The sequence below is a fragment of the Pan paniscus genome, chromosome 19 (genome assembly GCF_029289425.2).
Source record: "Pan paniscus chromosome 19, NHGRI_mPanPan1-v2.0_pri, whole genome shotgun sequence".
NCBI classification, from domain to species: domain Eukaryota; kingdom Metazoa; phylum Chordata; class Mammalia; order Primates; family Hominidae; genus Pan; species Pan paniscus.
The window spans coordinates 89,100,001-89,123,993 of record NC_073268.2 but is presented as its reverse complement, the minus strand read 5'-3'; the positions used below and the strand labels follow the sequence as shown (position 1 = coordinate 89,123,993).

Below are 23,993 nucleotides of genomic sequence, written 5' to 3'. Positions count from 1 at the left end.
TCCCACTCTGAGAGAGGAATTAAGTTTCTTGGAATCCCGTTCCTTCCCCATTCCCTGGGGCCTTTTAGGCTCTGTATAGACCTTTAAAAAAACTGCTTTTTGAGGACTCATCCCATATTGCAACAATCGTATTAAAATGCTCCCCCCATTCCACATTAAGTGCTTTTATTCCTTATAAAAGAATCAGAAAGATTTTTGTAATTTTGCTTTTGAAAGTATTTGGCCCCTAAGCATATTTGATTTACGATTGACTGCGATTTCTTGGCCATCATTGTGCATACTTAGGAATTCTCTTGAAGTCAGAAAAGCTAAGCCTTTTTGAATGTAATTAATTTTTTCTTTCTCTTTTTAATGACCCAGCAGCCAACAATGAGAATGTAATTAATTTGTTTTATGAATACCAAAGTCAACACTTAAAAGGTTTTATAGACATTTAGTTAAATATTATATTTAGATTTCTACAGTTTTTCTTCCTTTTGAGCCAATATCTATTTTTTTAAATTCTTTTTTTAAAAATTAAATTTATTTGGCTGGGTGTGGTGGCTCACGCCTGTAATCCCAGCACTTTGGTAGGCTGAAGCGGGCAGATCACTTGAGGTCAGGAGTTTGAGACCAGCCTGGCCAACATGATGAAACCTCGTCTCTACTAAAAATACAAAAATTAGCTGGGCATGGTGGCGGGCACCTGTAGTCCCAGCTACTCAGGAGGCTGAGGCAGGAGAATCACTTGAACCTGGGAGGCAGAGGTTGCAGTGAGCCGAGATCTTGCCACTGCACTCCAGCCTGGGCGAAGGAGTGAGACTCTGTCTCTGCAAAAAAAAAAAACAAAACAACTTATTAATTCATTAATTGATTTTTAAGACAAGGTTTCACTCTATTGCAGATATGTGATCGTAGCTCACTGCAGCCTCTATCTTTTTTTTTGGTTTCACTCTTGTTGCCCAGTCTGGAGTGCAATGGCGCAATCTTGGCTCACTGCAACCTCTGCCTCCTGGGTTCAAGTGATTCTTCTGCCATAGCCTCCCGAGTGCTGGGATTACAGGCATGCGCCACCGCACCTGGCTAATTTTGTATTTCTAGTAGAGATGGGTTTTCTCCATGTTTGTCAGGCTTGTCTTGAACTCCTGACCTCAGGTGATCTGCCTGCCTCGGCCTCCCAATGTGCTGGTGCAGCCTCTATCTGTTGGGTTCAAGTGATCCTCCCACCTCAGCCTCTCAAGTACCTTGGATTGCAGGTGTGCACCATCATACCAGGCTAATTTTTAAAATTTTTTGTAGATATGGGGTTTCACTATTTTGCCCAGGCTGATCTTGAGCTCCTGGCTTCAAGCAATCCTCCCATCTCGACATGTCAAAGCTCCGGGAATACAGGCGTGAGCCACCATGTCCATCCCACTTAAAAAAAAAAAATTAACCATTCCTCACACCTGAGAGCTTAGAGACCCCAGATACTGGTCCACTAGTTTCTGATTGCTGAGAAGATGGTCTTGCCTTCTTTCTTACCTAGCTTCTCATTCCCACTGGGAATTGAAATTTCTTCTTCTCAAATCCCAGGATCCCCCGGCAGGATGTCCAATTCCCATTCCCAGGCTCCTGGGGTTTCTGCTGCTTCCCTCCCTGGACTGGCTTAGATCAGGACTTCCTGTTCTGGCTGTGGGTATTGCACTTCTTTGCATTTTGCTTTCCCTCCGTCCAGAACTTCTACTTCTGAACCTCTCTGTGGCTTTTTTTTTTTTTTTTTTTTTTGCTGAATAATCAACCCTGGCTGATTTTCCCATTTTGACACTGTGGCCTTCATTCTGGGCCTGCCACATCAGCCCAGGGATGCGATGGGCTTCATAGACCTGTGGCTTGTGTGGTCACACAAGGCCCCATGTGCAGAAGGAACTGGGCTTGTTTAATGCTCTGCTGTCATGTCTTGAGATTGCTAATAATTTTATCTTTGAACTTGTGTTTTGTAAGCAAAGTTCAATGAAACAATGGAGTCTCCACATTGCCGGGGGGGGACATAGAAGAAAGGAAAAGCTTTATATTCTCGTTCCTTTAATGGCATTTTTCCCCCTGCTTTTTGAACCAGGGGCTTCCTATTTTCATTTTGCACCAGGTCCTGCAAATTATATAGTTGGTCCTACCTAGTCATGACAGTGAACGAGGACCCAGTATGGAACCTGGTGGTTCACAACATCCCCAGAGAAGGGTGTTTGTGAAATGAGGTGTTTCCAGCCAAAAGGAAGCATGTTTTTCACGGCTGCTGTAACAGCTGATCCCAAACGTAGTAGCTTGAAACAGTACAAATTTATTATCTTACATAGTTCTGGAGGTCAGAAATCCTAAACATTGAGGTGTCTCAAGGCTGCACTCCTTCTGGAGGCCTTAGGACAGAGCCCATTTCTTTGTCTTGTCCAGCCAACATTCCTTGGCTTTTGGCTGCATCACTCCAACCTCTGTTTCCCTTGTCATTGAATCACCTGCTCTTAGTCTGACTCTGCAGTCTCCCTCTTTTTCTTTCTTTCTTTTTTTTTTTGTTTGAGATAGAGTCTTGCTGTGTTGCCCAGCCTGGAGCGTGGTGGTGCGACCTTGGCTCACTGCAATCTCTGCCTCCCAGGTTCAAGCGATTCTCGTGCCTCAGCCTCCCAAGCAGCTGGGACTACAGGTGCATGCTACCATGCCCAGCTAATTTTTTTTGTATTTTTAGTAGAGGCAGGTTTCACCATGTTGCCCAGGCTGGTCCCAAATTCCTGGCCTCAAGTGATCCACTGGCCTTAGCCTCCCAAAGTGCTGGGATTACCGCACTTAAGCCACCTTGCCTAGCCCTCTTTCTCCTTATAAGGATCCTTGTGACTGATTATGTGGGCCCACCCAGATAATCCAGGATGATCTCCTATCTCAAGAGGCTCAATCACATCAGCAAAGACCCTTTTGTCCTGTAAGGTGACATTTTCACAGGTTTCAGGGATTAGGACATGGACATCTTTAGGGGAAGGGAGGTGGTATGGTTCTGCCCAGCAGAGGAAATTATTTGTTTTCCTTCTTAAATCTCTAAACATTCACCCAGGACACATCCAGGTTTTGTGGATTCTGAAACTTATGCAATTTTGAAGGTCTTCTTTAAGAAAAAGTAAGAAATTTAGGTAGGAAAATGAATATTACTTTAGAATGAGAAAGAAATCACAAATAACTAGACTGCATATTTGGGTCCTTTTCTTCTGAGATCTCTTTTGACAATTTATCAGCAGAGTTTACATTGATATGTAACTGGTCTCCTCCCCATCGGGAACACTCTCTGCTCATAGCAACCCACTTGCAAGTGAAGGCCCTGGGCCTGGCTGTGCTGAAACGCGTGACCGATTGTTCTCTCCTGTTGATTTGTCCTCACTAGCTAGAGTGACTCACTGGCTTCCAGCAGTGGAAGGCATGGATGTATTATGAGGAATGAGAAAAAAAGGAGAGAGGCAGTTTAATAATACAATAGCTTTGATAATAAGCCTTAGTTTCTAATGCAGAATTGATCCAATTTCCGAAGCTTCTAGACTGGAAGCATCGTGAGGCCATGGTTGCATCTGCCTCGCCTCCTGGTGCGTACCCAGTGATCCAGACATGCCTCTGACACAGTGAGTGTGTGGTAAACATTTGCTGAGTGACTGAATGAATGAACAGGTCATTTACACGATCCATGCAATTGTGAAAGAATAGCCTCAAAATAGAACTTAATTGTTTAGCAATTTCCCTTCGTAAGCATATCAAAATGGCCTCCACGGAATTGCTTAATATGAGATGCCATTTGTTTGAAGCAACAAATGTAGAAAAATGAGAAAAACTGATTTATGCCGATTATCATTTCAGAGACAGAGATGATTTCATACTCTGTCAGTGGTGGGGGTTTTTTGTGTGTAATAATTGGATATCTTATTAAGCTGGCAGTCAAGCAAGCTTGGTTTTGCATTTTCAATACCTGTCACAAGTCCAGGCATGGTGGCTCACACCTGTAATCCCAGCCCTTTGGGAGGCTGAGGTGGGAGGATCACCTGAGGTCAGGAGTTCAAGACCAGCCTGGCCAATATGGTGAAACCCTGTCTCTACTAAAAATACAAAAATTAGCCGGGCGTGGTGGCGTGCATCTGTAATCCCAGCTACTCGGTAGGCTGAGGCAGGGAGAATCGCTTGAACTCAGGAGGTGGAGGTTGCAGTGAGCAGAGATTGTGCCACTGCACTCCAGCCTGGGTGACAGAGTGAGACTATGCCACAAAACAAAACAAAACAAAACAAAACAAAACAAAAAAACCCATCACAAAACCAGAAACGTTGCTCCTAACAATAGATGTGCATAAAGTCAGTGAAACTGGCCGGGCACGGTGGCTCACGCCTGTAATTCCAGCACTTTGGGAGGCCAAGGTGGGCAGATCATGAGGTCAGGAGATCGAGACCATCCTGGCTAACATGGTAAAACCCTGTCTCTACTAAAAATACAAAAATTTAGCCAGGCGCAGTGGCGGGTGCCTGTGTCCCAGCTGCTCGGGAGGCTGAGGCAGGAGAATGGCCTGAACCCAGGAGGTGGAGCTTGCAGTGAGCCGAGATAGCACCACTGAGGTCCAGCCTGGGCAAAAGAGTGAGACTCCGTCTCAAAAAAAAAAGAAAAAAGGCATCATGCTACCTGATTTCAGACTATACTACAAGGCTACAGTAACCAAAACAGCATGGTACTGGTACCAAAACAGAGATACAGACCAATGCAACAGAACACAGCCCTCAGAATTAATACCACACATCTATAACTATCTGATCTTTGACAAACCTGACAAAAACAAGAAATGGGGAAAGGATTCCCTATTTAACAAATGGTGCTGGGAAAACTGGCTAGCCATATGTAGAAAGCTGAAACTGGATCCCTTCCTTACACCTTATACAAAAATTAATTCAAGATGGATTAAAGACTTAAATGTTAGACCTAAAACCACAAAAACCCTAGAAGAAAACCCAGGCAATACCATTCAGGACATAGGCATGGGCAAGGACTTCATGTCTAAAACACCAAAAGCAATGGCAACAAAAGCCAAAATTGACAAATAGGATCTAATTAAACTGAAGAGCTTCTGCACAGCAAAAGAAACTACCATCAGAGTCAACAGGCAACCTACAGAATGGGAGAAAATTTTTGCAATCTACTCATCTGACAAAGGGCTAATATCCAGAATCTACAAAGAACTAAAACAAATTTACAAGAAAAAAACAACCCCATCAAAAAGTGGGCAAAGGATATGAACAGACACTTCTCAAAAGAAGACATTTATGCAGCCAACAGACACGTGAAAAAATGCTCATCATCTCTGGCCATCAGAGAAATGAAAATCAAAACCACAATGAGATACCATCTCACACCAGTTAGAATGGCGATCATTAAAAAGTCAGGAAACAACATGTGCTGGAGAGGATGTGGAGAAATAGGAACACTTTTACATTGTTGGTGGGACTATAAACTAGTTCAACCATTGTGGAAGTCAGTGTGGCGATTCCTCAGGGATCTAGAACTAGAAATGCCATTTGACCCAGCCATCCCATTACTGGGTATATACCCAAAGAATTATAAATCATGTTGCTATAAAGACACATGCACACATATGTTTATTGCGGCACTAGTCACAATAGCAAAGACTTGGAGCCAACCCAAATGTCCAACAATCATAGACTGAATTAAGAAAATGTGGCACATATTCACCATGGAATACTATGCAGCCATAAAAAGGATGAATTCATGTCCTTTGTAGGGACCTGGATGAAGCTGGAAACCATCATTTTCCTCAAACTATCACAAGGACAGAAAACCAAACACCGCATGTTCTCACTCATAGGTGGGAATTGAGCAATGAGAACACTTGGACACAGGAAGGGGAACATCACACACTGGGGCCTGTGGTGGGGTGGGGGGAGGGGGGAGGGATAGCATTAGGAGATATACCTAATGTAAAGGATGAATTAATGGGTGCAACACACCAACATGGCACATGTATACATATGTAACAAACCTGCACGTTGTACACATGTACCCTAGAACTTAAAGTATAATCATAATAAAAAAAAATCAGTGAAAGCTTTACTGTTGTGCCTCCCTTGAGCATGTGTGGTGCAGGTTTGGATTCAAACATTAGTCAAAGGTAAGGAGGGACTGAATTGGCAACTTGGTTTCTCCTTTAAGCCTCTAGGCAGCATTTCCTTGTACTAGGCCCAGAAAATGGTGCCAGGTGGCTGTTGGCTGCCCTGGATGGTGCTTACATAAGAGGCTGGTTAGAACTTCCTGTTCAGAGGCCGGGCACAGTGGCTCATGCCTATAATTCCAGCACTTTGGGAGGCCAAGGTGGGCAGATCACTTGAGGCCAGGAGTTCAAGACCAGCCTGATCAACATGGTGAAACCGCGTCTCTACTAAAAATACAAAACTTAGCCCAGTACGCTGGCGGGCACCTGTAATCCCAGCTACTCAGGAGACTGAGGCAGGAGAATCACTTGAACCTGGGGGATGGAGGCTGCAGTGAGCCAAGATTGTGCCACCGCACTCCAGCCTGGGTGACAGAGCGAGCCTCTGTCTAAAAAGAAAAAAAGATAAGACTTATGTGTCAGATTGACTTACTCTTTAAATAAATCTTGAACAGCTACTGTGTACCATGCACTGGGGATACAGTAATACAAAAGGCAGATGTGGTAGTGCTCTCATGGAACTTGCCTTTGGGGAGACCAAACAAACAAACAGGATTACCAGACATCAAGATGTGCCAGGAAGAAAATAAAGAATGGCTTGGATGATCTACATTAGATTGGATATTCCAGGAAGGCCTCTTGGAAAGGGTAGCATTGGAGCTGAGATCCAAATAACAGAGGACCCAGACAGATGAAAATTTGGGAGACAGGCAGAGGGTGCAGCAAGTGCAAAGGCCCTGAGGCAGGAGTGTGCTTGGTGTTCCAGGAGAAGGCAGATCAGCCTGGATGAAGCAGAGTGAGGAAGGGGTTCGGAGTGATTCTGGGTGTTCCTGAAGCCACCAGCGTTTACATCAAGGGCAGTGTGGAGCTCTCAGAGGGTTTGTCATAGTAGACTGGCATGACTGTATTTTTGTCTTTTTTTTTTTGTTTGAGACAGAGTCATACTCTGTCACCTGGGCTGGAGTGCAGTGCCACGATCTTGACTGACTGCAACCTTCACCTCCCAGGTTCAAGCGATTCTCCTGCCTCAGCCTCGTAAGTAGCTGAGACTACAGGCATGCGCCACCATACCCGGCTAATTTTTGTATTTTTAGTAGAGATGGGGTTTCACCCCGTTGGCGAGGCTGGTCTCGAACTCCTGACCTCAAGGGATCCACTCGCCTTTGCCTTCCAAAGTGCTGGGATTACAGGTGTGAGCCACCGTGCCCAGCCTGTATTTTTTGTCTTTAAAACATCACTTTGGCTGCTGTGAAGAGTGGGAACTGTTTGGAGGGCACTGGGGGAATCAGGAACACCTATCAGGTGGTTAGGGCAGGATGATGAAGCAGAGTTGTTTGGGTACAGGTGACAGCGGTGGTGGTGGAGGGAAGGGGATGAATTCTGGATAGATGGGTGGAGGGTAATTTAAAAAATCCCCTGAACAAACAACAATAGGAAACCCCTTACATTTCTATAGCACGTCTATAAACTGCCTATTACTGTCACTGTTGGGTTCCCATCTGCAAATCTGAGAGCCAGTTCCCGCTGGGTTTATTATCTGCACTCTGCGGAAGGAAGGAACAGGCTGCCCCAGGCTCAGAGGCTCAGTCCTCACGCTGTGTCGGTGGTCAGCCTCCAGCACAGAAGAGGAAATGGCAGGCAAGCGAGGGCGGACAAGGCAGAGCCTCGTCTGTTGAGTTGGCCGCCCTGTACCCAGCTCCAGCAAAGTGCACGACACAGGGTAAGCACTGAAGAAAGGTCTGCTGAGTCCATGAAGAATGAATAAGCGAAGGAGGAAGAGGGCTGATGGGTAATAATCGTTCAAGGGAGCCTGGATACGTGCTAGCAGGGTGTTGGAGGCATCAGTCCAGGTCACAGTAACCTGGAGAGAGCACTGTGTTATTTATTCCCAGACTCAGGATGAGGAGAATGAAGCCGAGAGTACAACTGCCCAATGGGTTCACCTTGCCCACTGCTTAGACAGAGCCCATTTATTAAGACACGGGAATTGCAATAGAGAAAGAGTAATTCATGCAGAGCAGGCTGTGCCCTGCTCTGTCCCACTGCCGTCTTCCAGGAGGAGGTGCCAGCATGGCATTTAGCCAGATCAAACTACAGCAATCGCTGTGGAAAAGGCCATCCACCCTCTTGTCCTGCAGTTCCTTTGCTGATGATCAGCATCAGTCAGGGTCCTCTGATGCATGGGAAGCAGTCCTCGTTGCCTGCAAAGCACCCTGCCACCGGAGTTTTATTGTTACTCAAATCAGTCTCCCAGAGCACTGGGGATCAGAGGTTTTTTGTTTGTTTGTTTTTTGAGATGAAGTCTGGAGTGTAGTGGTGCAATCTTGGCTCACTGAAACCTCCACCTCCTGGGTTCAAGCGATTCTCCTGCCTCAGACTCCTGAGTAGCTGGGACTACAGGTGCACACCACTATCCCCGGCTAATTTTTGTATTTTTAGTAGAGACGGGGTTTCGCCATGTTGGACAGGCTGGTCTCGAACTCCTGACCTCAGGTGATCTGCCCACCTCAGCCTCCCAAAGTGCTGGGATTACAGGCGTGAGCCACCATGCCCAGCCAAGATCAGAGTTTTTAAGGATAATTTGGTGAATGGGGAAGGCCATTCAGTTGAGCGTGCTGATTGATTGGTTTGGAGATGAAATTATAGGGAATTGAAGCCGTCCTCTTGTGCGGAGTCAGTTCCTAGGTAGGGGCCACAAGATCACATAAACCAGTTTATCTATCTGGGTGGTGCCAACTGATCCGTCAAGTGCAGGGTCTGCAAAATATCTCAAGCACTGATCTTAGAAGCAGTTTAGGGAGGGTCAGAATGTTGTAGCCTCTAGCTGCATGATTCATAAACCATAATTTCTTTTTTCTTTTTTCTCTTTTTTTTTTTGAGGTGGAGTCTCACTCTTGCTCAGGCTAGAGTGCAGTGGTGTGATCTTGGCTTACTGCAGCCTCCACCTCCTGGGTTCAAGCGATTCTTGCATCTCAGCCTCCTGTGTAGCTGGGATTACAGGTGTGAGCCAGCACGCCCGGCTAATTTTTGTGTTTTTAGTAGAAACGGGGTTTCACCATGTTGGCCAGGCTGGTCTCAAACTCCTGACCTCAGGTTATCTGCCCATCTTGGCTTCCCATAGTGCTGGGATTACAGGCGTGAGCCACTGTGCCCAGTCATAATTTCTAATCTTGTGACTAATTTGTTAGTCCTACAAAGGCTTCTTGCCTAAACCCCAGGCAAGAAGCAGGTTTGTTTTGGGAAAGGGCTGTTATCATCTTTGTTTTAAACTATAAACTATAAATTCCTCCTAAAGGTAGTTCAACCTATGTCTAGGAATGAACAAGAACAGTTTGGAGGTTAGAAGCAAGATAGAGTTGGTTAGGTCAAATCTCTTTCACTGTTGCCATTACAGTTGTATTTTTTCTTTCTTTCTTTCTTTTTTTTTTTTTTTTTTTTGAGATGGAGTCTTGCTCTGTTCCCCAGGCTGGAGTGCAGTGGTGCCAATTTTCTTTTTTTTTTTTTTTTGAGACGGAGTCTCACTCTGTTCCCCAGGCTGAAGTGCAGTGGCGCCAATTTTTCTTTTTTTTTTTGAGACGGAGTCTCGCTCTGTTCCCCAGGCTGGAGTGCAGTGGCATGATCTTGGCTCACTGCACCCTCTGCCTCTCAGGTTCGTGTGATTCTCATGCCTTAGCCTCCCCAGAAGTTGGGATTACAGGCGCCTTCCATCACGCCTGGCTAATTTTTGTATTTTTAGTAGAGACGGGGTTTCGCCATATTGGCCAGACTGGTCTCAAACTCCTGACTTCAAGTGATCCGCCTGCCTCGACCTCTCAAAGTGCTGGGATGACATGTGTGAGCCACCATGCCTGGCCTCTGTTACAGTTTTGCAATGGTGGTTTCAAGAGGTGTTGGGCAATGCATCCGTGAGAACCCACATGCCAAGCTAGGCTTTCTTCTGTGTGGTCAGATTCTGAGGCTAGCAATCAACTGCTATATTACCTTTTAAGAGAAACAGGATGAGAGAGAGGGAGAGGGAGAGAGAGAGAGAGGGAGAGGGAGAAAAACAAAGGTGAGATCCAGGACTCATTGGGGTGGACAACTTTATTCCCATCTCCATTCTTTCTGCAAAGCTGCTGTCCATGATCCCTCTGCTTGCCCCCCCCCCGCCACCACAGTCTTCCAGGAGGAGGTGCCAGCAGGGCATTTAGCCAGATCAAACCACAGCGACTCCTCTGGAAAAGGCCGCCCACCATCTTGTTGCCTTGCAGTTCCTTTGCGGATGGTTGGCATCAGTCTTAGGGCCCTGGGACGCATGGGAAGCAGCCTTCACTGCCTGCAAATCCCCCTGCCACTGCTTCTGGAGCCACTGTTCTGGTCTGTTCCTGCATATCCCATCCCTTTGCCCTGGGGGCGTCAGGCCACCTTAGGTCCCATGGGAGAGAATAGGAATGGACTGTGGGTGGGGTGGAGGTCGGAGCCAGTGTATTTAGCTTTCAGGAAACATTTTCTTCTTTTTTCTTTTTTTGAGATGGAGTTTTGCTCTTGTCGTCTAGGCTGGAGCGCAATGGCAGGATCTCGGCTCACTGCAACCTCCGTCTCCCGGGTTCAAGCGATTCTCCTGCCTCAGCATCCCGAGTAGCTAGGCTTACAGGTGCCTGCCACCATGGCCAGCTAATTTTTGTATTTTTAGTAGAGATGGGGTTTCACCATGTTGGCCAGGCTGATCTCGAACTCCTGACCTCACGTGATCCACCCACCTCAGCCTCCCGAAGTTTTGGGATTACAGACATGAGCCACCGCACCTGGCCCAGGAAACATTTTCTTCTGGCCAATACTCTGGCCCTTTTGACTGTAAGGAAGTATGTGAAAGGGGGCAGTTTGCGGAGTGGGCATATGTGTGGGAGTTTATTGAGAAAGATGGGGAAATGGTAAGATTTGTCTCCTGGGGGTTAGCACCCCTCCCGCTTATGGGCTTGGTGTGGTTTAAAGAAAGTGAGATGCAGAAATGCTGATCAAGGTGGCTCTGGGTCTCATCCTGTGAGCCCTGAATGCCCCATGCAGGAAGGGCACCATCTCAGGAGTCAGCTGGGCTTGGTGTCCCACACTGCCCCATGGACCTTGGGTCACTCCAGAGCTTTCCTGAGCCTCAATTTCCTTATCTGTAGAATGGGGATAATGATACCTTCCCCTCAGAGTTGTGAGTTTTACATAAGAAGAGGATATAAAGATAAAGTGGCCCAGGTTGGGCATTCAACAAATGTTAGTTGCTTCCCCACTTTTCCTTCCCCACATCAAGTTTACCTATGCATTGCATGCAAGCATCTTTTGAGGACATGCTATAATATGAGGTGCTATCCTGGCTGGGATGAGGGGAAGAAGCTCAGTAAGGAGCTTGATTCCAATCCTGGGTCTGTGTGCCGAATATAGCAGTGAAGTTAGATCCTACAGTATAAGACAGAAGGAGGCAAGTGCCTTAGAATCCAGATGGAGTTCTATGGGACCTTAGAGGATAGAGACTCGATTTGTAACCAGGGCTGGGACAGGTGGGAGATGAGGTCAGATGGGGTGCCCAAGGAGAATGCATTAAACCTGGGTCTTGCAGGATGGTGGGGCTTAGATTTGGGAGGCGAAGGGCAGTTCAGCAGAAATGGTATAAGGGAAATAGGAGTGGCAGGGAGGGAAGGCTGTGTGGAGGACAGCGAGCTGTCCAGCCTGGCTTGGCCAGAGGGCACAGGGAGGAGAACCCTGGGAGACAGACTTGAGAATGTTTAGTTGGAATCATACCACAGGAAAACTCGAATTCCAGGCTGAAGCGTTTGAACTTTATGCCAAAGGCACTGGGGAGCTATCGGAGCTTTTTGAGCAGGAGAGTGATGTACTGTGCTTTAGGCAGGCTGATCTTGGCGGTGGTACATGGAACAGACTAGACAGGGTGGAGTGGAAGGAGGTGACTCCATGACCTAGATGAGGGATGGGCAGGTTGAATCCTCACAGCAGCAGTGAGAAAGGAGAGAAAGGATTGGGCAGGAGAGGCACTTTGTGGATCGTTGTAAACATTTCTGTTTATTTTTCATTATAAAGAATTTAAGCGGCTGGGTGCAATGTCTCACTCCTGTAATCCTAGCATTTTGGGAGGCTGAGGCAGGCGGATTGCTTGAGCTCAGGAGGTTGAGACCAGCCTGGCCAACATGGCAAAACCCCATCTCTACTAAAAATACAAAAAATTAGCTGGGTGTGGTGGCACGCACCTGTAGTCCCAGCTACTTGGGAGGCCAGCTGAGGCAGGAGAATCACTTGAACCTGGGAGGTGGAGGGTGCAGTGAGCCTAGATTGCACCACTGCACTCCAGCCTGGGTGACAGGGCGAGACTCCGTCTCAAAAAAAAGAAAAGAATTTAAGCATCCACAAAAGTAGAAAGAGAAACATTTAATGAACCTCTATGTGCCCGTTCCCCAGGTTCAACAATGGTTACTTTTTTATTTTTAAGAGACAGGGTCTTTTTCTGGAGTGCAGTGGCACCATTACGGCTCACTGCAGCCTCAAACTCCTGGGCTCAAGTGATCCTCCCCGCTCAGCCTCCCTAGTAGCTGGGACTACAGGCCCAGCTACCATCTGCCACCATGTCCAGCTACTTTTTAAAAACTTTTTGTAGCGACGAGATCTTGCTTTTTTGCCCAGGCCGGTTTCAAACTCTTGGGCTCAAACAATCTGCCCACCTTGTCCTCCCAAAGTGCTGGGATTACAGGTGTGAACCACCATGCCCAGCCTAAGAATGGTTAATTCATGGCCAATTTTGTTTAATCTCTACTCCATCCACTTTTCTCTTCCAACATATTTTGAAGTGAGTCTAAGATATTGTGTCATTTTATGGCTATTGCAGCATGTGGGAAGAGGTATGACATTTTGGAAGATGAGTTGATGGGCCGTGCCACATGGGTATTGCGTCTCTGTGTGCCTGTACATACTCTCTTATGTGGAATTGCAATGGCTGATTTGACTCTTCCAAGCTGGGGGCCTTTTAAGGGCAAAGACCACCCTCCAGTGGCCAGGCTGTCTTCTCCTCCCCATGGAGTGCTTGGTATATGGTGCGACCGTCAGTGTGAACAACCTAGTTCCACTGGAAGAAAGAGGCCTGTTATTGGACCCTTTGGGCTATGGCCATCGAGACCACGGGTAGCTTTTCTGCTCAGGTCATGCTCTGATATGTTGTCAAATAAAACACAGGACACTCAGCTGGGTTTCAGTTTCAGATCAACAACAAATATGCCTGTAACATAAGTATGTCCCACACATTGCCCGGGGCATATTTATAGTAATAAATGACGTTATTTTTCTGAAATTCAAATTTAATCAGGCTTTTTTTTTTTTTTTTTTTGAGATGGAGTTTTGCTCTGTTGCCCAGGCTGGAGTGCAGTGTCCTGATCTTGGCTCACTGCAAGCTCGGCCTCTCGGGTTCACGCCATTCTCCTGCCTCAGACTCCTGAGTAGCTGGGACTACAGGCGCCTGCCACCATGCCCAGCTAATTTTTTGTATTTTTAGTAGAGACGGGGTTTCACTGTAGTAGCCAGGATGGTCTCGATCTCCGGACATTGTGATCCGCCTGCCTCGGCCTCCCAAAGTGCTGGGATTACAGGCGTGAGCCACAGCGCCCAGCCCAGGCATCTTGTTTCTATTTATTTATTTATTTTGTTTTGTTTTGTTTTTGGCTAAATCTAGTCAATCCTATCCTCTGGTCTTTTCACAGAAGTCCTGCAGATCAAAGCCTTTGACCTAGGGCAGTGCTTTTCAAAGGGTGGTCCCAGGACAGCAGCATCAGCAACTCCTAGCTCAAAACAAGATCTCAGGCCAGGCGCGGTGGCTCATGCCTACAATCCAGCACTTTGGGAGGCCCACGCGAGTGGATCATTTGAGGTCAGGGGTTCGAGGCCAGCCTGGGCAACGTGGTGAAACCCTGTCCCTACTAAAAAAAAAAAAAAAAAAAAAATACAAAAATTAGCGGGGCTTGGCAGCACGCACCTGTGATCCCAGCTACTCGGGAGGCTGAAGCAGGAGAATCGCTTGAACATAGGAGGCAGAGGCTGCAGTGACCCGAGATTGGGCCACGGCACTCCAGCCTGGGTGAAAGAGCGAGACTCCATCTCAAAAAAACAAAAGCAAAAACAAAAAAATCCCAAAATGCCAGCCCCACCCAGAATGACGGAACCAGAGCCTCTGGGGGTGCTGGCATTTTGTGTTTGACCCCCTCCAGTGATTCTTTTGAGGGTCATTGACTGGAGAATGATGCTGATGCCATCACATTACCCGCCCCCAGCCTCTCCCGCAACACACACACAGCACATCCTGCTCTGCTGCGCACCCAGTGGCATGGACCTGGCTGCCAAAGGTGTAGAAGCATAAGTAACATCAGGGGTGTTACAAAGGGCTCTTTCCTTGGGTGTTTGTAGCTTCCCCTAGGGCTGCAGTCACTCGCAGACTGCTGGGCTCTTGGCCTCAGGGCTCTGTTCTGCCCGCCCAGATCTGTTCCTGAGCCTGCAGACGGCTGTGAACCAGAGAATCTATTCTTCAGGCGGGAGTTGCCAGTTGCGGCCAAGGGGGCGGGGCCCGGAGGCGGGAGGGCCACGTGTGCGGGAGGGAAGCAGGAAGTGACTGCGGGAGTGGAGCCGGCGAGCGAGTGGCAGCGGGGGCTGATGGAAGTGCAGTGGGGGCTGGAGAGGGCACCCTAGTGAGTTGGCTTTTCTCTCCTTCGGTGCCTTTGGTTGGGCTCGAGGCCCGGGGTCGGGGGCCATCAGGACAAGAGTGTGGGACTTGGAAGGGCAGCCACCTGGAGCTTGGAAGGGGGTACGCCTGGAGAGAGGAGGGGTTTGGAGGAGAAATTGGAGGCTTTGGCAGGTGGCGGGGCGGGGTGGGAGGGTGAGGGGCGGTGGGAAGGAAGTCCCCGGACCCCGGCTATGTCCCTCTCCAGGGTGATCTGGAAGGCAATGACATGCCTTCCTTTTACAGTCCTAACCCAAATCCTCTTCGTTCGTCCCTTCCAAGGCGGTGTGTGGGGGTACCCGGGATTCCTGGGAGCAGAGGCAGCTACAATTCCAGCTGCTCCCAGGCCCCTCCCACTTGCTCTGGCTGTTAGCTGGACCTCTGGAACTTGACTGGGAATCTGGTTAACTTGCAGCAGGTCTGGGTGGGGCGTGACAGTGTGCATTTCTAACCAATTCCCAGGTTGGGTGGTCCGCGGACCACGCTTTGAGTAGCGAGGCATTAGAGAACTTTTCCACAGTCCTCTCCGCCCAGACCTGATTCCTTCTGCTGGATTCCCCCTCGTGGAGTTAGGGCATGTGTGTGCAGCTCCACTAAGGCCCAGCAGCCCTAGTGCTGTTTCCACTTCTGCAACTTCACCATCCTCTTGAACTGACTCTTGGAAGCGGAACAACAGGTTTAAAAGGGGGAGAAAGGAAATAAAGAAAACAAACCTGTATCAATCAGCCGGGAATGCCCATGTGCTGCTGTGGCAGGTGTGTACAAGTCTACAGGCTGTTGGCATGTGAAAAGTTGGAACGGTCAGAGAATGATTCTCCCTGCCGCTAACGAATCAGGGTTGATGGAATTAATATCCCCATCGTGAGGAAGTCTGAGCCCCATTGTGTAAGCTGTGATGGAGATGCTGTGTCCTAAAGTTGTTACTGGTCTGCCGGTTAGAGAAAACTTCTTGTTCTCTTGGGACTCTGCCAGAAACTTTTTCTTCTCTTGAGACTCTGCAGAAAACTTTCTGTTCTTTTGGGACTCTTCTTTGCTCTTGCCAATCCCACATGGGGCAGGAGAACTCATTTTCTAAGCTCTTGGTATTGTAGAAGTTTTACCAGTTTTATTTATTTATTTATTTTTATTTTTTTTTGAGACAGAGCCTTGCTCTGTCACCCGGACTGGGGTGCAGTGGCGCGATCTCGGCTCACTGCAACCTCCGCCTCCCGGGTTCAAGCGATTACTCCTGCCTCAGCCTCCCGAGTAGTGGGGACTACAGGCACTGGGACTACAGGCACACACCACGACGCCCGAGTAATTTTTGTGTTTTTAGTAGAGATGGGGTTTCACCGTGTTGGCCAGGCTGGTCTCGAACTCCTGACCTCAGGTGATCTGCCCGTCTTGGCCTCCCAAGGTGCTGGGATTACAGGCATGAGCCACTGCGCCTGGCCAAGTTTTACCAGTTTTAATCTTTTGCTTTCCACAGTTTAATGTGCATAAGAATCCCCCATGGAATTCCACAAAATGCAGACCCTGATTCAGAAAGTCTGGGGTGAGACCTGAGTTTCTGCATTCCTAACTAGCTCCCAAGCCGGACCAGTGCTGCTGGTTCTCTGACCACCCTTGTAGCGAGGATTTAAAACAGCAAATAGAGAAGAAACTTCTCCGAGGGGCACTGGGCTTGCATTGCCCGTGATCAATGCTGCTCCTGTTGGGATGGAAAGGATGGTGGCCTCGGTCTTCCCTCTGTGTCCCTTTTTCTTAGGAGGGTGCTCAGATATACATGGGGACAGGCTTAGACGGGTGTTTCCCTATCCCACTAACCACCAGGAACACCCACGAGCTCCCTCTGTTCTGTTCACCAGCCCACAAGATCCACATTGACTTTGGCCTGTTGGCAAATGTAAATTGTTTGCTCTCTTCTGTAGCTGTCAAGAGGCACATTCAAATACAGGAAAGAAAGGTGTTTTTGTTGTGCCCTGCCTTGGATGATAAGTACGGAGAGGATGATCCCTTCGTGCTGTTCTTTGTAAATGCTGTTTGAAATTTTATCCACAGCAACTCGGAATAGATGATTGGTGTAATGGTCCAGATGGCTTGGTTTAAAAACAAAGACCAACCCCTCTTTTTAGGGTGGCTTAGCACGATGACGGAGGTAAAGGGTAGTAGTTTTTTAAAAATGATTTTTTTTTCTTTAATTGGCGTGGTCACAGTTTTCACAGTTGGTGCAGTTCGTTCAGAGTGCGGGAACTAGAGTCTGATTCCATAGATGCTATTTATCTCAGAGTTTCTGGCACAGGGGCTGAGCCAGGGCTCACCTGGGCTCACCTGGACCTATACCCTTCCTAGGTTTGAGCCTGGGTGTGTTGCTGAGCCGCTTGGCACAAGGGCTGTGTCCACACTCTGCCATGGTTTCTTTCCAGGGTCAATCGAGGCAGCGTCTTCAGCTCTTGATCTGCAGGCTCAGGGCTGCTGGCTCCTCACAGAGCACCGGGAACTGGCAGGGCTGAGCCCAGTGTGGTTGTGTCCAGCCAGCCCTCTGGGTGCTGGCAGACCATCAGGGAGATGAATGAGGCTTTGAGATGAGGCCCTGAGCCCAGTGTTTGTGTACCAGAACACAGGGCTTTTCAACAAATGGGTTTCTCTGCCTTGTAACTTTCCACAGGGAGAGATCTGATTGTCATCTCAGATCCAGAATTTTAAGCGTGTTAAAGTCTGGAGGAGGTTCTCTGGACTGAAATGAGAGGGAGTGGTACTTCCCTTCCTTTCCTTGGTGGGCGGTGGTGTAACTTCAGCTTCAGCAGCAGGGTGCTGAGTTGACCAGGGGACATTCCATTCCTGGGTCCTTTTGCTTGTCCTTGCTGACTGTCCTGTGCAGGTAAGCTGGCCCTTTTCCATCCAGCACATATTTTTCAGGGGTTACAAAGCCCTATTTTACAGGGGTGCCAAATGTGAAAAAGCACCGTCCCCATCCTCAAGCAACTAAGGCTGTAAAAGATGGAGGCAAAGCCACACTGAGAGAGGACCAAAGCTGCATGCTAGGACAGGGCTGGGGAAGGCCAGAAAAGCCTTGGTCGTGAAGTTGGCATTATGTGGGCTGCAGAGGATGCTCTGGGTTCTGATGGCTGGAAATGTGCAAGGAAGGTATTCCAGGAGGGAACTGCATGAAAAGGGACTTGGAGGCAGGATTGTCTGGGGCTTGTGGAAGGTGCCATAAATAATTCGGTTGAGCTGGAGTTTGGTGCTCGTGCAGGCATGATGGAGAACGGGATTGGAGAGTCGGGGGTTGGGGGGTATCAAAGGTTGGTTGGTGGAGTTTACCCTTTGGCTGGGCAGGTGCGCTGTTGCAGATGTGATGGGGATTAAGATTGGAAGCGTGTTGACATCACCTGAGCTAGTCACCTGTCTTTGGAGGAGGCTGAGTGCAGATGGTGGGCAAGAGACGGTAGAAGAGGCAGATTGTCTGGGGGAGGCTGCATCAGACCCTCCTATGCCCCCTTCTTCTGGAATAAACCACATTCTTTGTGCTTCTCTTTGAAACCACTTCTCAATGTTGCAGCCTTTTTTGTGGATTCCCCTGGCATCTCCCTGTGCCTTCTTTCAGATTAAGACGATTTCCAGTTCCTGGGGGACCTGGATAGAGAAGCCTGACCTGTGTGCTGGGTGGCTGAGGGACACAGATGGCGTGGTGGAAGGGTGCATACCGTCAACCTGGAGGGAGGCCAGCTCCCACACAGGGTGTTAGGACACGTCAGAATATGCGCCTGTCACTGAAACGGACCACCGGTGGCTGACCCTCTCGCTCCTCTTGCACAGCTGTATCCAGCATGCTCCAAGGCCACAGCTCTGTGTTCCAGGCCTTGCTGGGGACCTTCTTCACCTGGGGGATGACAGCAGCTGGGGCAGCTCTCGTGTTCGTATTCTCTAGTGGACAGGTGAGTTGCCTTGCTTTGGTTCTGGATGTCGGTGGGGAGCCCCTTGGTAAAGGGGCACTGTCCCACTCCATGGAGCAGGTTTGTAGACTTTTCAGTGCCCCTGGCCACACCCCCAGGCATTGTGTACTGGGGTTTGTTCACTGTCTTCTTATTTTCTCACCTTCTCCCTGCCAGGCTGGGAGAACAGATGTCTGCTTGCTGTAGACATCTTCATGCACCATCATCTCCCCTCTTGACCCTTGACAGCCTGACTTGAAGGGAATAGGAAGTGAGAAGCCCAGTTATTGAGGCTTCGTTAGCCCGCTGCCTCATTTCTACCTGCCATGTAATTTCTTTTCTTTTCTTTTTTTTTTTTTTTTTTGAGACAGAATCTTGCTCTGTCGCCCAGCCTGGAATGCAGTGGCAGGATCTCAGCTCTCTGCAACCTCCACCTCCCGGGTTCAAGTGATTCTCCTGCCTCAGCCTCCAGAGTAGCTGGGATTACAGTTATGTGCCACCACGCCCGGCTAATTTTTGTATTTTTAGTAGAGGTGGGATTTCACCACTGGTCTCAAACTCCTGACCTCAGATGATCCGCCCACCTCGGCCTCCCACAGTGCTGGGATTGCAGGTGTGAGCCACCGTGCCTGGCCTGCCATGTAATTTCTTTCAGGCCTGGAGCAAGTGGTACTATGCATGACTGAAGAAGAACATTAGATTTCAGGTGTAACTGTCCTCCCCTGTGGCCTTGAGTTGGGTGGGATGGTTGGAAAGGCCTTGGGAGAAGAAGGGGCATCTGTTCCCTTTCTCTTTTAACCCATCTCCAGGTTGTTTCCTTTCCTCTTGGGATGAATATAGACAGACCCACGTCCCTGGCCCCCTGCAAACTCTTACTTCTTTCTCCTACATCTTCCTTGTATCCTACTCCCAGTGCCCTCACTCACTGTCATGGCCCCACAGCCTATCTCTCCCTCCTCCCACAACCCCATCCTTACACCCCTTCTACACGCTCTACCTATAGTCCCACATACCCACACTTGCACACATACCCATACCCATATGCCCTCCCCACACCTCTGCACAACCCACACTCACCTCATATACCTGAAATTGCATTCTTTTCTCCAACCCAGATCACCCTCAGTCCGCAGCCCTGGAGCCATCCATGGGTATCTTGATGAATGCACAATCCCTGCATCGTTCACCTCGGTAGCCTGAGACATTGTAGGAATGGCAAATGAATAAGTGACTTAAGATCTAGTTCAACATGTTGTGAGGGAGATCTGGAAATGAAAACACCTTTAGGAGGTTCACAAGTCAGGCACTCTTGTGTTAGAGACCAGTACAGCAGGCCTTGATTTCAACACTAAAATCCCGACCTCCCTTGCTACGCTGCACTGCCCCCGGGAGCTGATGGGTTGGAGACTGGAAATCAGAAAACACACAATCCAGAAACATGGTTTATCTGGATCCTAGGTATATAAGATGCCAAGATAAGTCAAATTCATAGAGACACATTGTAGAATGGTGATTGCCAGGGGCCACAGAGGAGGGCAGAAATAAGTTATTCTTGAATGAGTACAGAGTTTCAGGGTTTTTTTTTTTTTTTTTTTAGACAGAGTCTCGCTCTGTCACCCAGGCTGGAGTGCAGTGGCGTGATCTTGGTTCACTGCAACCTCTGCTTCCCAGGTTCAAAAGATTCTTCTGCCTCAGCCTCCCGAGTAGCTGGGATTACATGCATACACCACCACACTCAGCTAATTTTTTTTGTAGTTTTAGTAGAGACGGGGTTTCACTGGTAACCCCATCTGGCCAGGCTGTTTTATTTATTTATTTTTTATTTTTTTTGAGATAGAGTCTTGCCCTGTCACCCAGGCTGGGGTTCAGTGGCGTGATCTCAGCTCACTGCAACCTCCACCTCCTGGGTTCAAGTGATCGTCCCACCTCAGCCTCCCAAGTAGCTGAGACTACGGGTGTGCACCACCATGCCCAGCTAATTTTTGTATTTGTAGTGGAGATGGGGTTTCACTGTGTTGCTCAGGCAGGTTTTGAGCTCCTGACCTCAAGTGATCTGCCTGCCTCGGCCTCCCAGACTGCTGGGATTACAGGTGTGCACCACCATGCCCAGCTGAGTTTTAATTTTGTAAGGTGAAAAGTTCTGTAGACCACATGGCTTCTTTCACTTCAAAGAATGTCCATAGAGCTCATCCATGTTATAACATGTGCCAGAATTTCTTTTGTTTTTAAGGCTGAAGACTATTCCATTGTATGTACATACCACATTTTGTTTATCCATTCATCTATGGATAGATAGCAAAAAAAAAAAACTCTATTGAAATAGAAGATGCTTATGGAAAAATGCACATTTTATTAGGCTGGTGCATTTTATTAGGTTTGCACCAACCTAATGTAAGTATGCAGCTTGATAACTTTCCACAAATGCTGATGAAACTAGAGCCCAGATCAAGAAACAAAACAATACCAGCTCCTCACCTCACATCCCCTTCCAATCAGGAGCCTTCAGTCTCCCTTCCAATCTCACCATCCCCAACCTTTACTCCAAGGGTCATCTCCCATGTGATCTCTAACAGCACGGATATTTTCCCTGTTTCTGTGCTTTATTTAGATGGAGTAATCATATAGTACGTACTGTTCTGCATCTGGCTGATTTTACCCTACTTGTTTTCCAGTTTCTTTAATGTCCCTGTCTGTTTGTAAGATGTAACTGTAGTATGTGTGTGCGTTCCCATCGCCATTATGGTACCTGTTGTATGAGTGTATCCTAGTTAACATATCCATCCTACTGTTGGTGAGAGTTTGGGTAGTTTCTAGTTTTGGGCTCTTAGCACTGCCGAACATTTTTCTTCATGGGTTTGTTGAATACTAGTGCATTCCTGTCATGGGATTACTCAGGAGTGGCACACATAGTGTTCACCTCTCATCGGTGCTGCCAAATAGTTTGCCAAAATGGTGGTACCCGTTTGCACCACGACTGTGTGAAGGTTTTTTTTTTTTTTTTTTTTTTTTGAGACGGAGTTTTGCTCTTGTTGCCTAGGCTAGAGTGCAATGGCATGATCTTGGCTCACTGCAATGTCTGCCTCCCGAGTTCAAGGGATTCTCCCGTCTCAGCCAAGTAGCTGGGATTACAGGCATGCATTACCATGCTTGACTAATTTTTGTATTTTTAGTAGAGATGGAGTTTCACCACGTTAGCCAGGCTGACCTCAGATTCCTGACCTCAGGTGATCCACCTGCCTTGGCCTCGCAAAGTCCTGGGATTATAGGCATGAACCCTTGCACCCAGCCTATTTTTTTGTATTTTTAGTAGAGATGGGGTTTCATCATGTTGGCTAGGCTGGTCTTGAACTCCTGACCTCAGGTGATCTGCCCGCCTCAGCCTCCCACAGTGCTGGGATTACACATGTGAGCACTGTGCCCGGCCTGTGTGAGGGTTTTGATTGTTCCACCTGCTCCTCTGCTCCTCACCAACGCTCAGTAATTCCCAACTTGTAGACAGGCTACTTACTAAAGGTTTACAGTTGTAATTCACAGGGAAAGCTGAGTAAGAGACAACACAAGGGCCAAGGCAAGCCAAGCACCACTTGAAAGAACACTTCTGATTGGCTATGGGGTGGGTGGAAAGTTAACCAAAGACTTTCCCCGTGGTTCTTGGCCCATGGTATAAACTGAGTAGCTCACGAGCTCAGGAGTCGGCCAGTCTTTATTTGTGTGGCTCTTTTGGGCCTTATGGTTTCTTCTTGTCCCAGGAAACATCATCTTAATGTCTCTTGGAAACTGAAACATCTTGTTTTGATTTTCAGAGGCGGATCTTAGATGGAAGTCTTGGCTTTGCTGCAGGGGTAAGTAGCATGTAGTAGGAGAAATGGAAATTGAGGCATACTGATTCTGACATGTGTCTGCCAAGGGCTGTCTTCAGTCCCTCCCCTTGCGACCTAGATGCGTCTCTGTGTTCCTCAGGCACTAACACCTCCCTCTTATCACCTGCCATATTTATTTCCCAGCTTATCAAATGCCCATTTCTCTTTAGACAGCAATCGAGGTTTATTTGACAGCTGTCTCAGGACTAGGGAAATAAGATCTTATTTGGTAAGGGCCTAGCACAGGCCTAGCCTAATACATAGTTGGCTCTAACTAAATATACTTTTTCCTCCCCTTCTCCCTTAAAAGATCTTTTTTATAGGCCTTTTTTTTTTTTTTTTTTTTTTTGAGACAGAGTCTTACCCTGTCACCCCGGCTAGAGTACAGTGGCACAGTCATGGTTCACTGCAGCTTCAACTTCTCTGGGCTCAGGTGATCCTCCCAACTCAGCCTCCCGAGTAGCTGGGACTACAGGCATGTGCCAACGTGCCTGGCTGATTTTTGAGTTTTTGCAGAGATGGGGTTTCACCATGTTGCCCAGGCTGGTCTTGAACTCCTGGGCTCAAGTAATCCACCTGCCTAGACCTCCAAAAGTGCTGGGATTACAGGCGTGAGTTATGGAACCCAGCATATTATAGACATTGTTAAACATGTAAAAATTGTGGATAGAAGCCTGTAATGCATCCCAGACACCCATCTCCCAACTTCAATCGTTATTGACATTTTGCTAATCTCAGTTCACCTGTCCTCCCCAAAACTTCTTGGGAGGTTAGAATATTTTATAAAAGCTAATCCCAGACGACATGTAATTCCACCTGTAAATTCAACACACAGGTCTAACTGAATGACTTTTTAAAAATAAACATAATCACATGGCCATTATACCTACCAAATTAATAATTTCTTTTTATGATCTAACATCCAGTCCATATTCAGATTTTCTTCATCTTTCTAAAGGTGTCATCTAATATTGTTTTGTTATAATTGGGGTCCAAACAAGGTTTCTATATTGCATTTGCTTGTTATATCTTTTAAGTCTCTTTAATTTTTTAACAGTTCATTTTTTTTTTCATGCTAGTAATTTGTTGGAGAAACTGGGTCATTTGTCTCTAGAATGTTGGCTGATTACTTCCTCGTGGTGCTGCCTAACTTGTTCCTCAGTCCCCTGTATTTCCTGTAAGCTGAGAGTTAGACCTGGAGTCTTGATTAGTTCAGATTCCATTTTTCAGGCATGAAGATGTCATGGTGCTGTGTATTGCAGATGTATTACCCATATCAAAAGGCATGTAATAT

General features: G+C 47.6%; 1 protein-coding gene across 11 annotated transcripts in view; it reads left to right on the top strand.

Annotated features, from left to right (window-relative positions):
* The first annotated feature begins 14,761 nt into the window (after positions 1-14,761).
* Positions 14,762-23,993, top strand: part of SLC39A11 (solute carrier family 39 member 11) — a 465,897-nt gene continuing 456,665 nt past the window's right edge. For 4 of the 11 annotated variants that reach the window (XM_003810519.5, XM_034942799.3, XM_008962857.4 and 1 more), the window contains exons 1-3: positions 14,762-14,893; positions 18,724-18,842; positions 22,643-22,681. In XM_003810519.5, coding sequence (XP_003810567.1) covers positions 18,735-18,842; positions 22,643-22,681 — 147 coding nt within the window. In that variant the 5' untranslated portion in view covers positions 14,762-14,893; positions 18,724-18,734. Of the gene's footprint in view, positions 15,010-15,387; positions 15,681-17,635; positions 17,786-18,723; positions 18,843-22,642; positions 22,682-23,993 lie in introns of those variants that run through there. The other 7 variants (XM_063599368.1, XM_063599369.1, XM_034942796.4 and 4 more) reach the window with 7 other exon arrangements.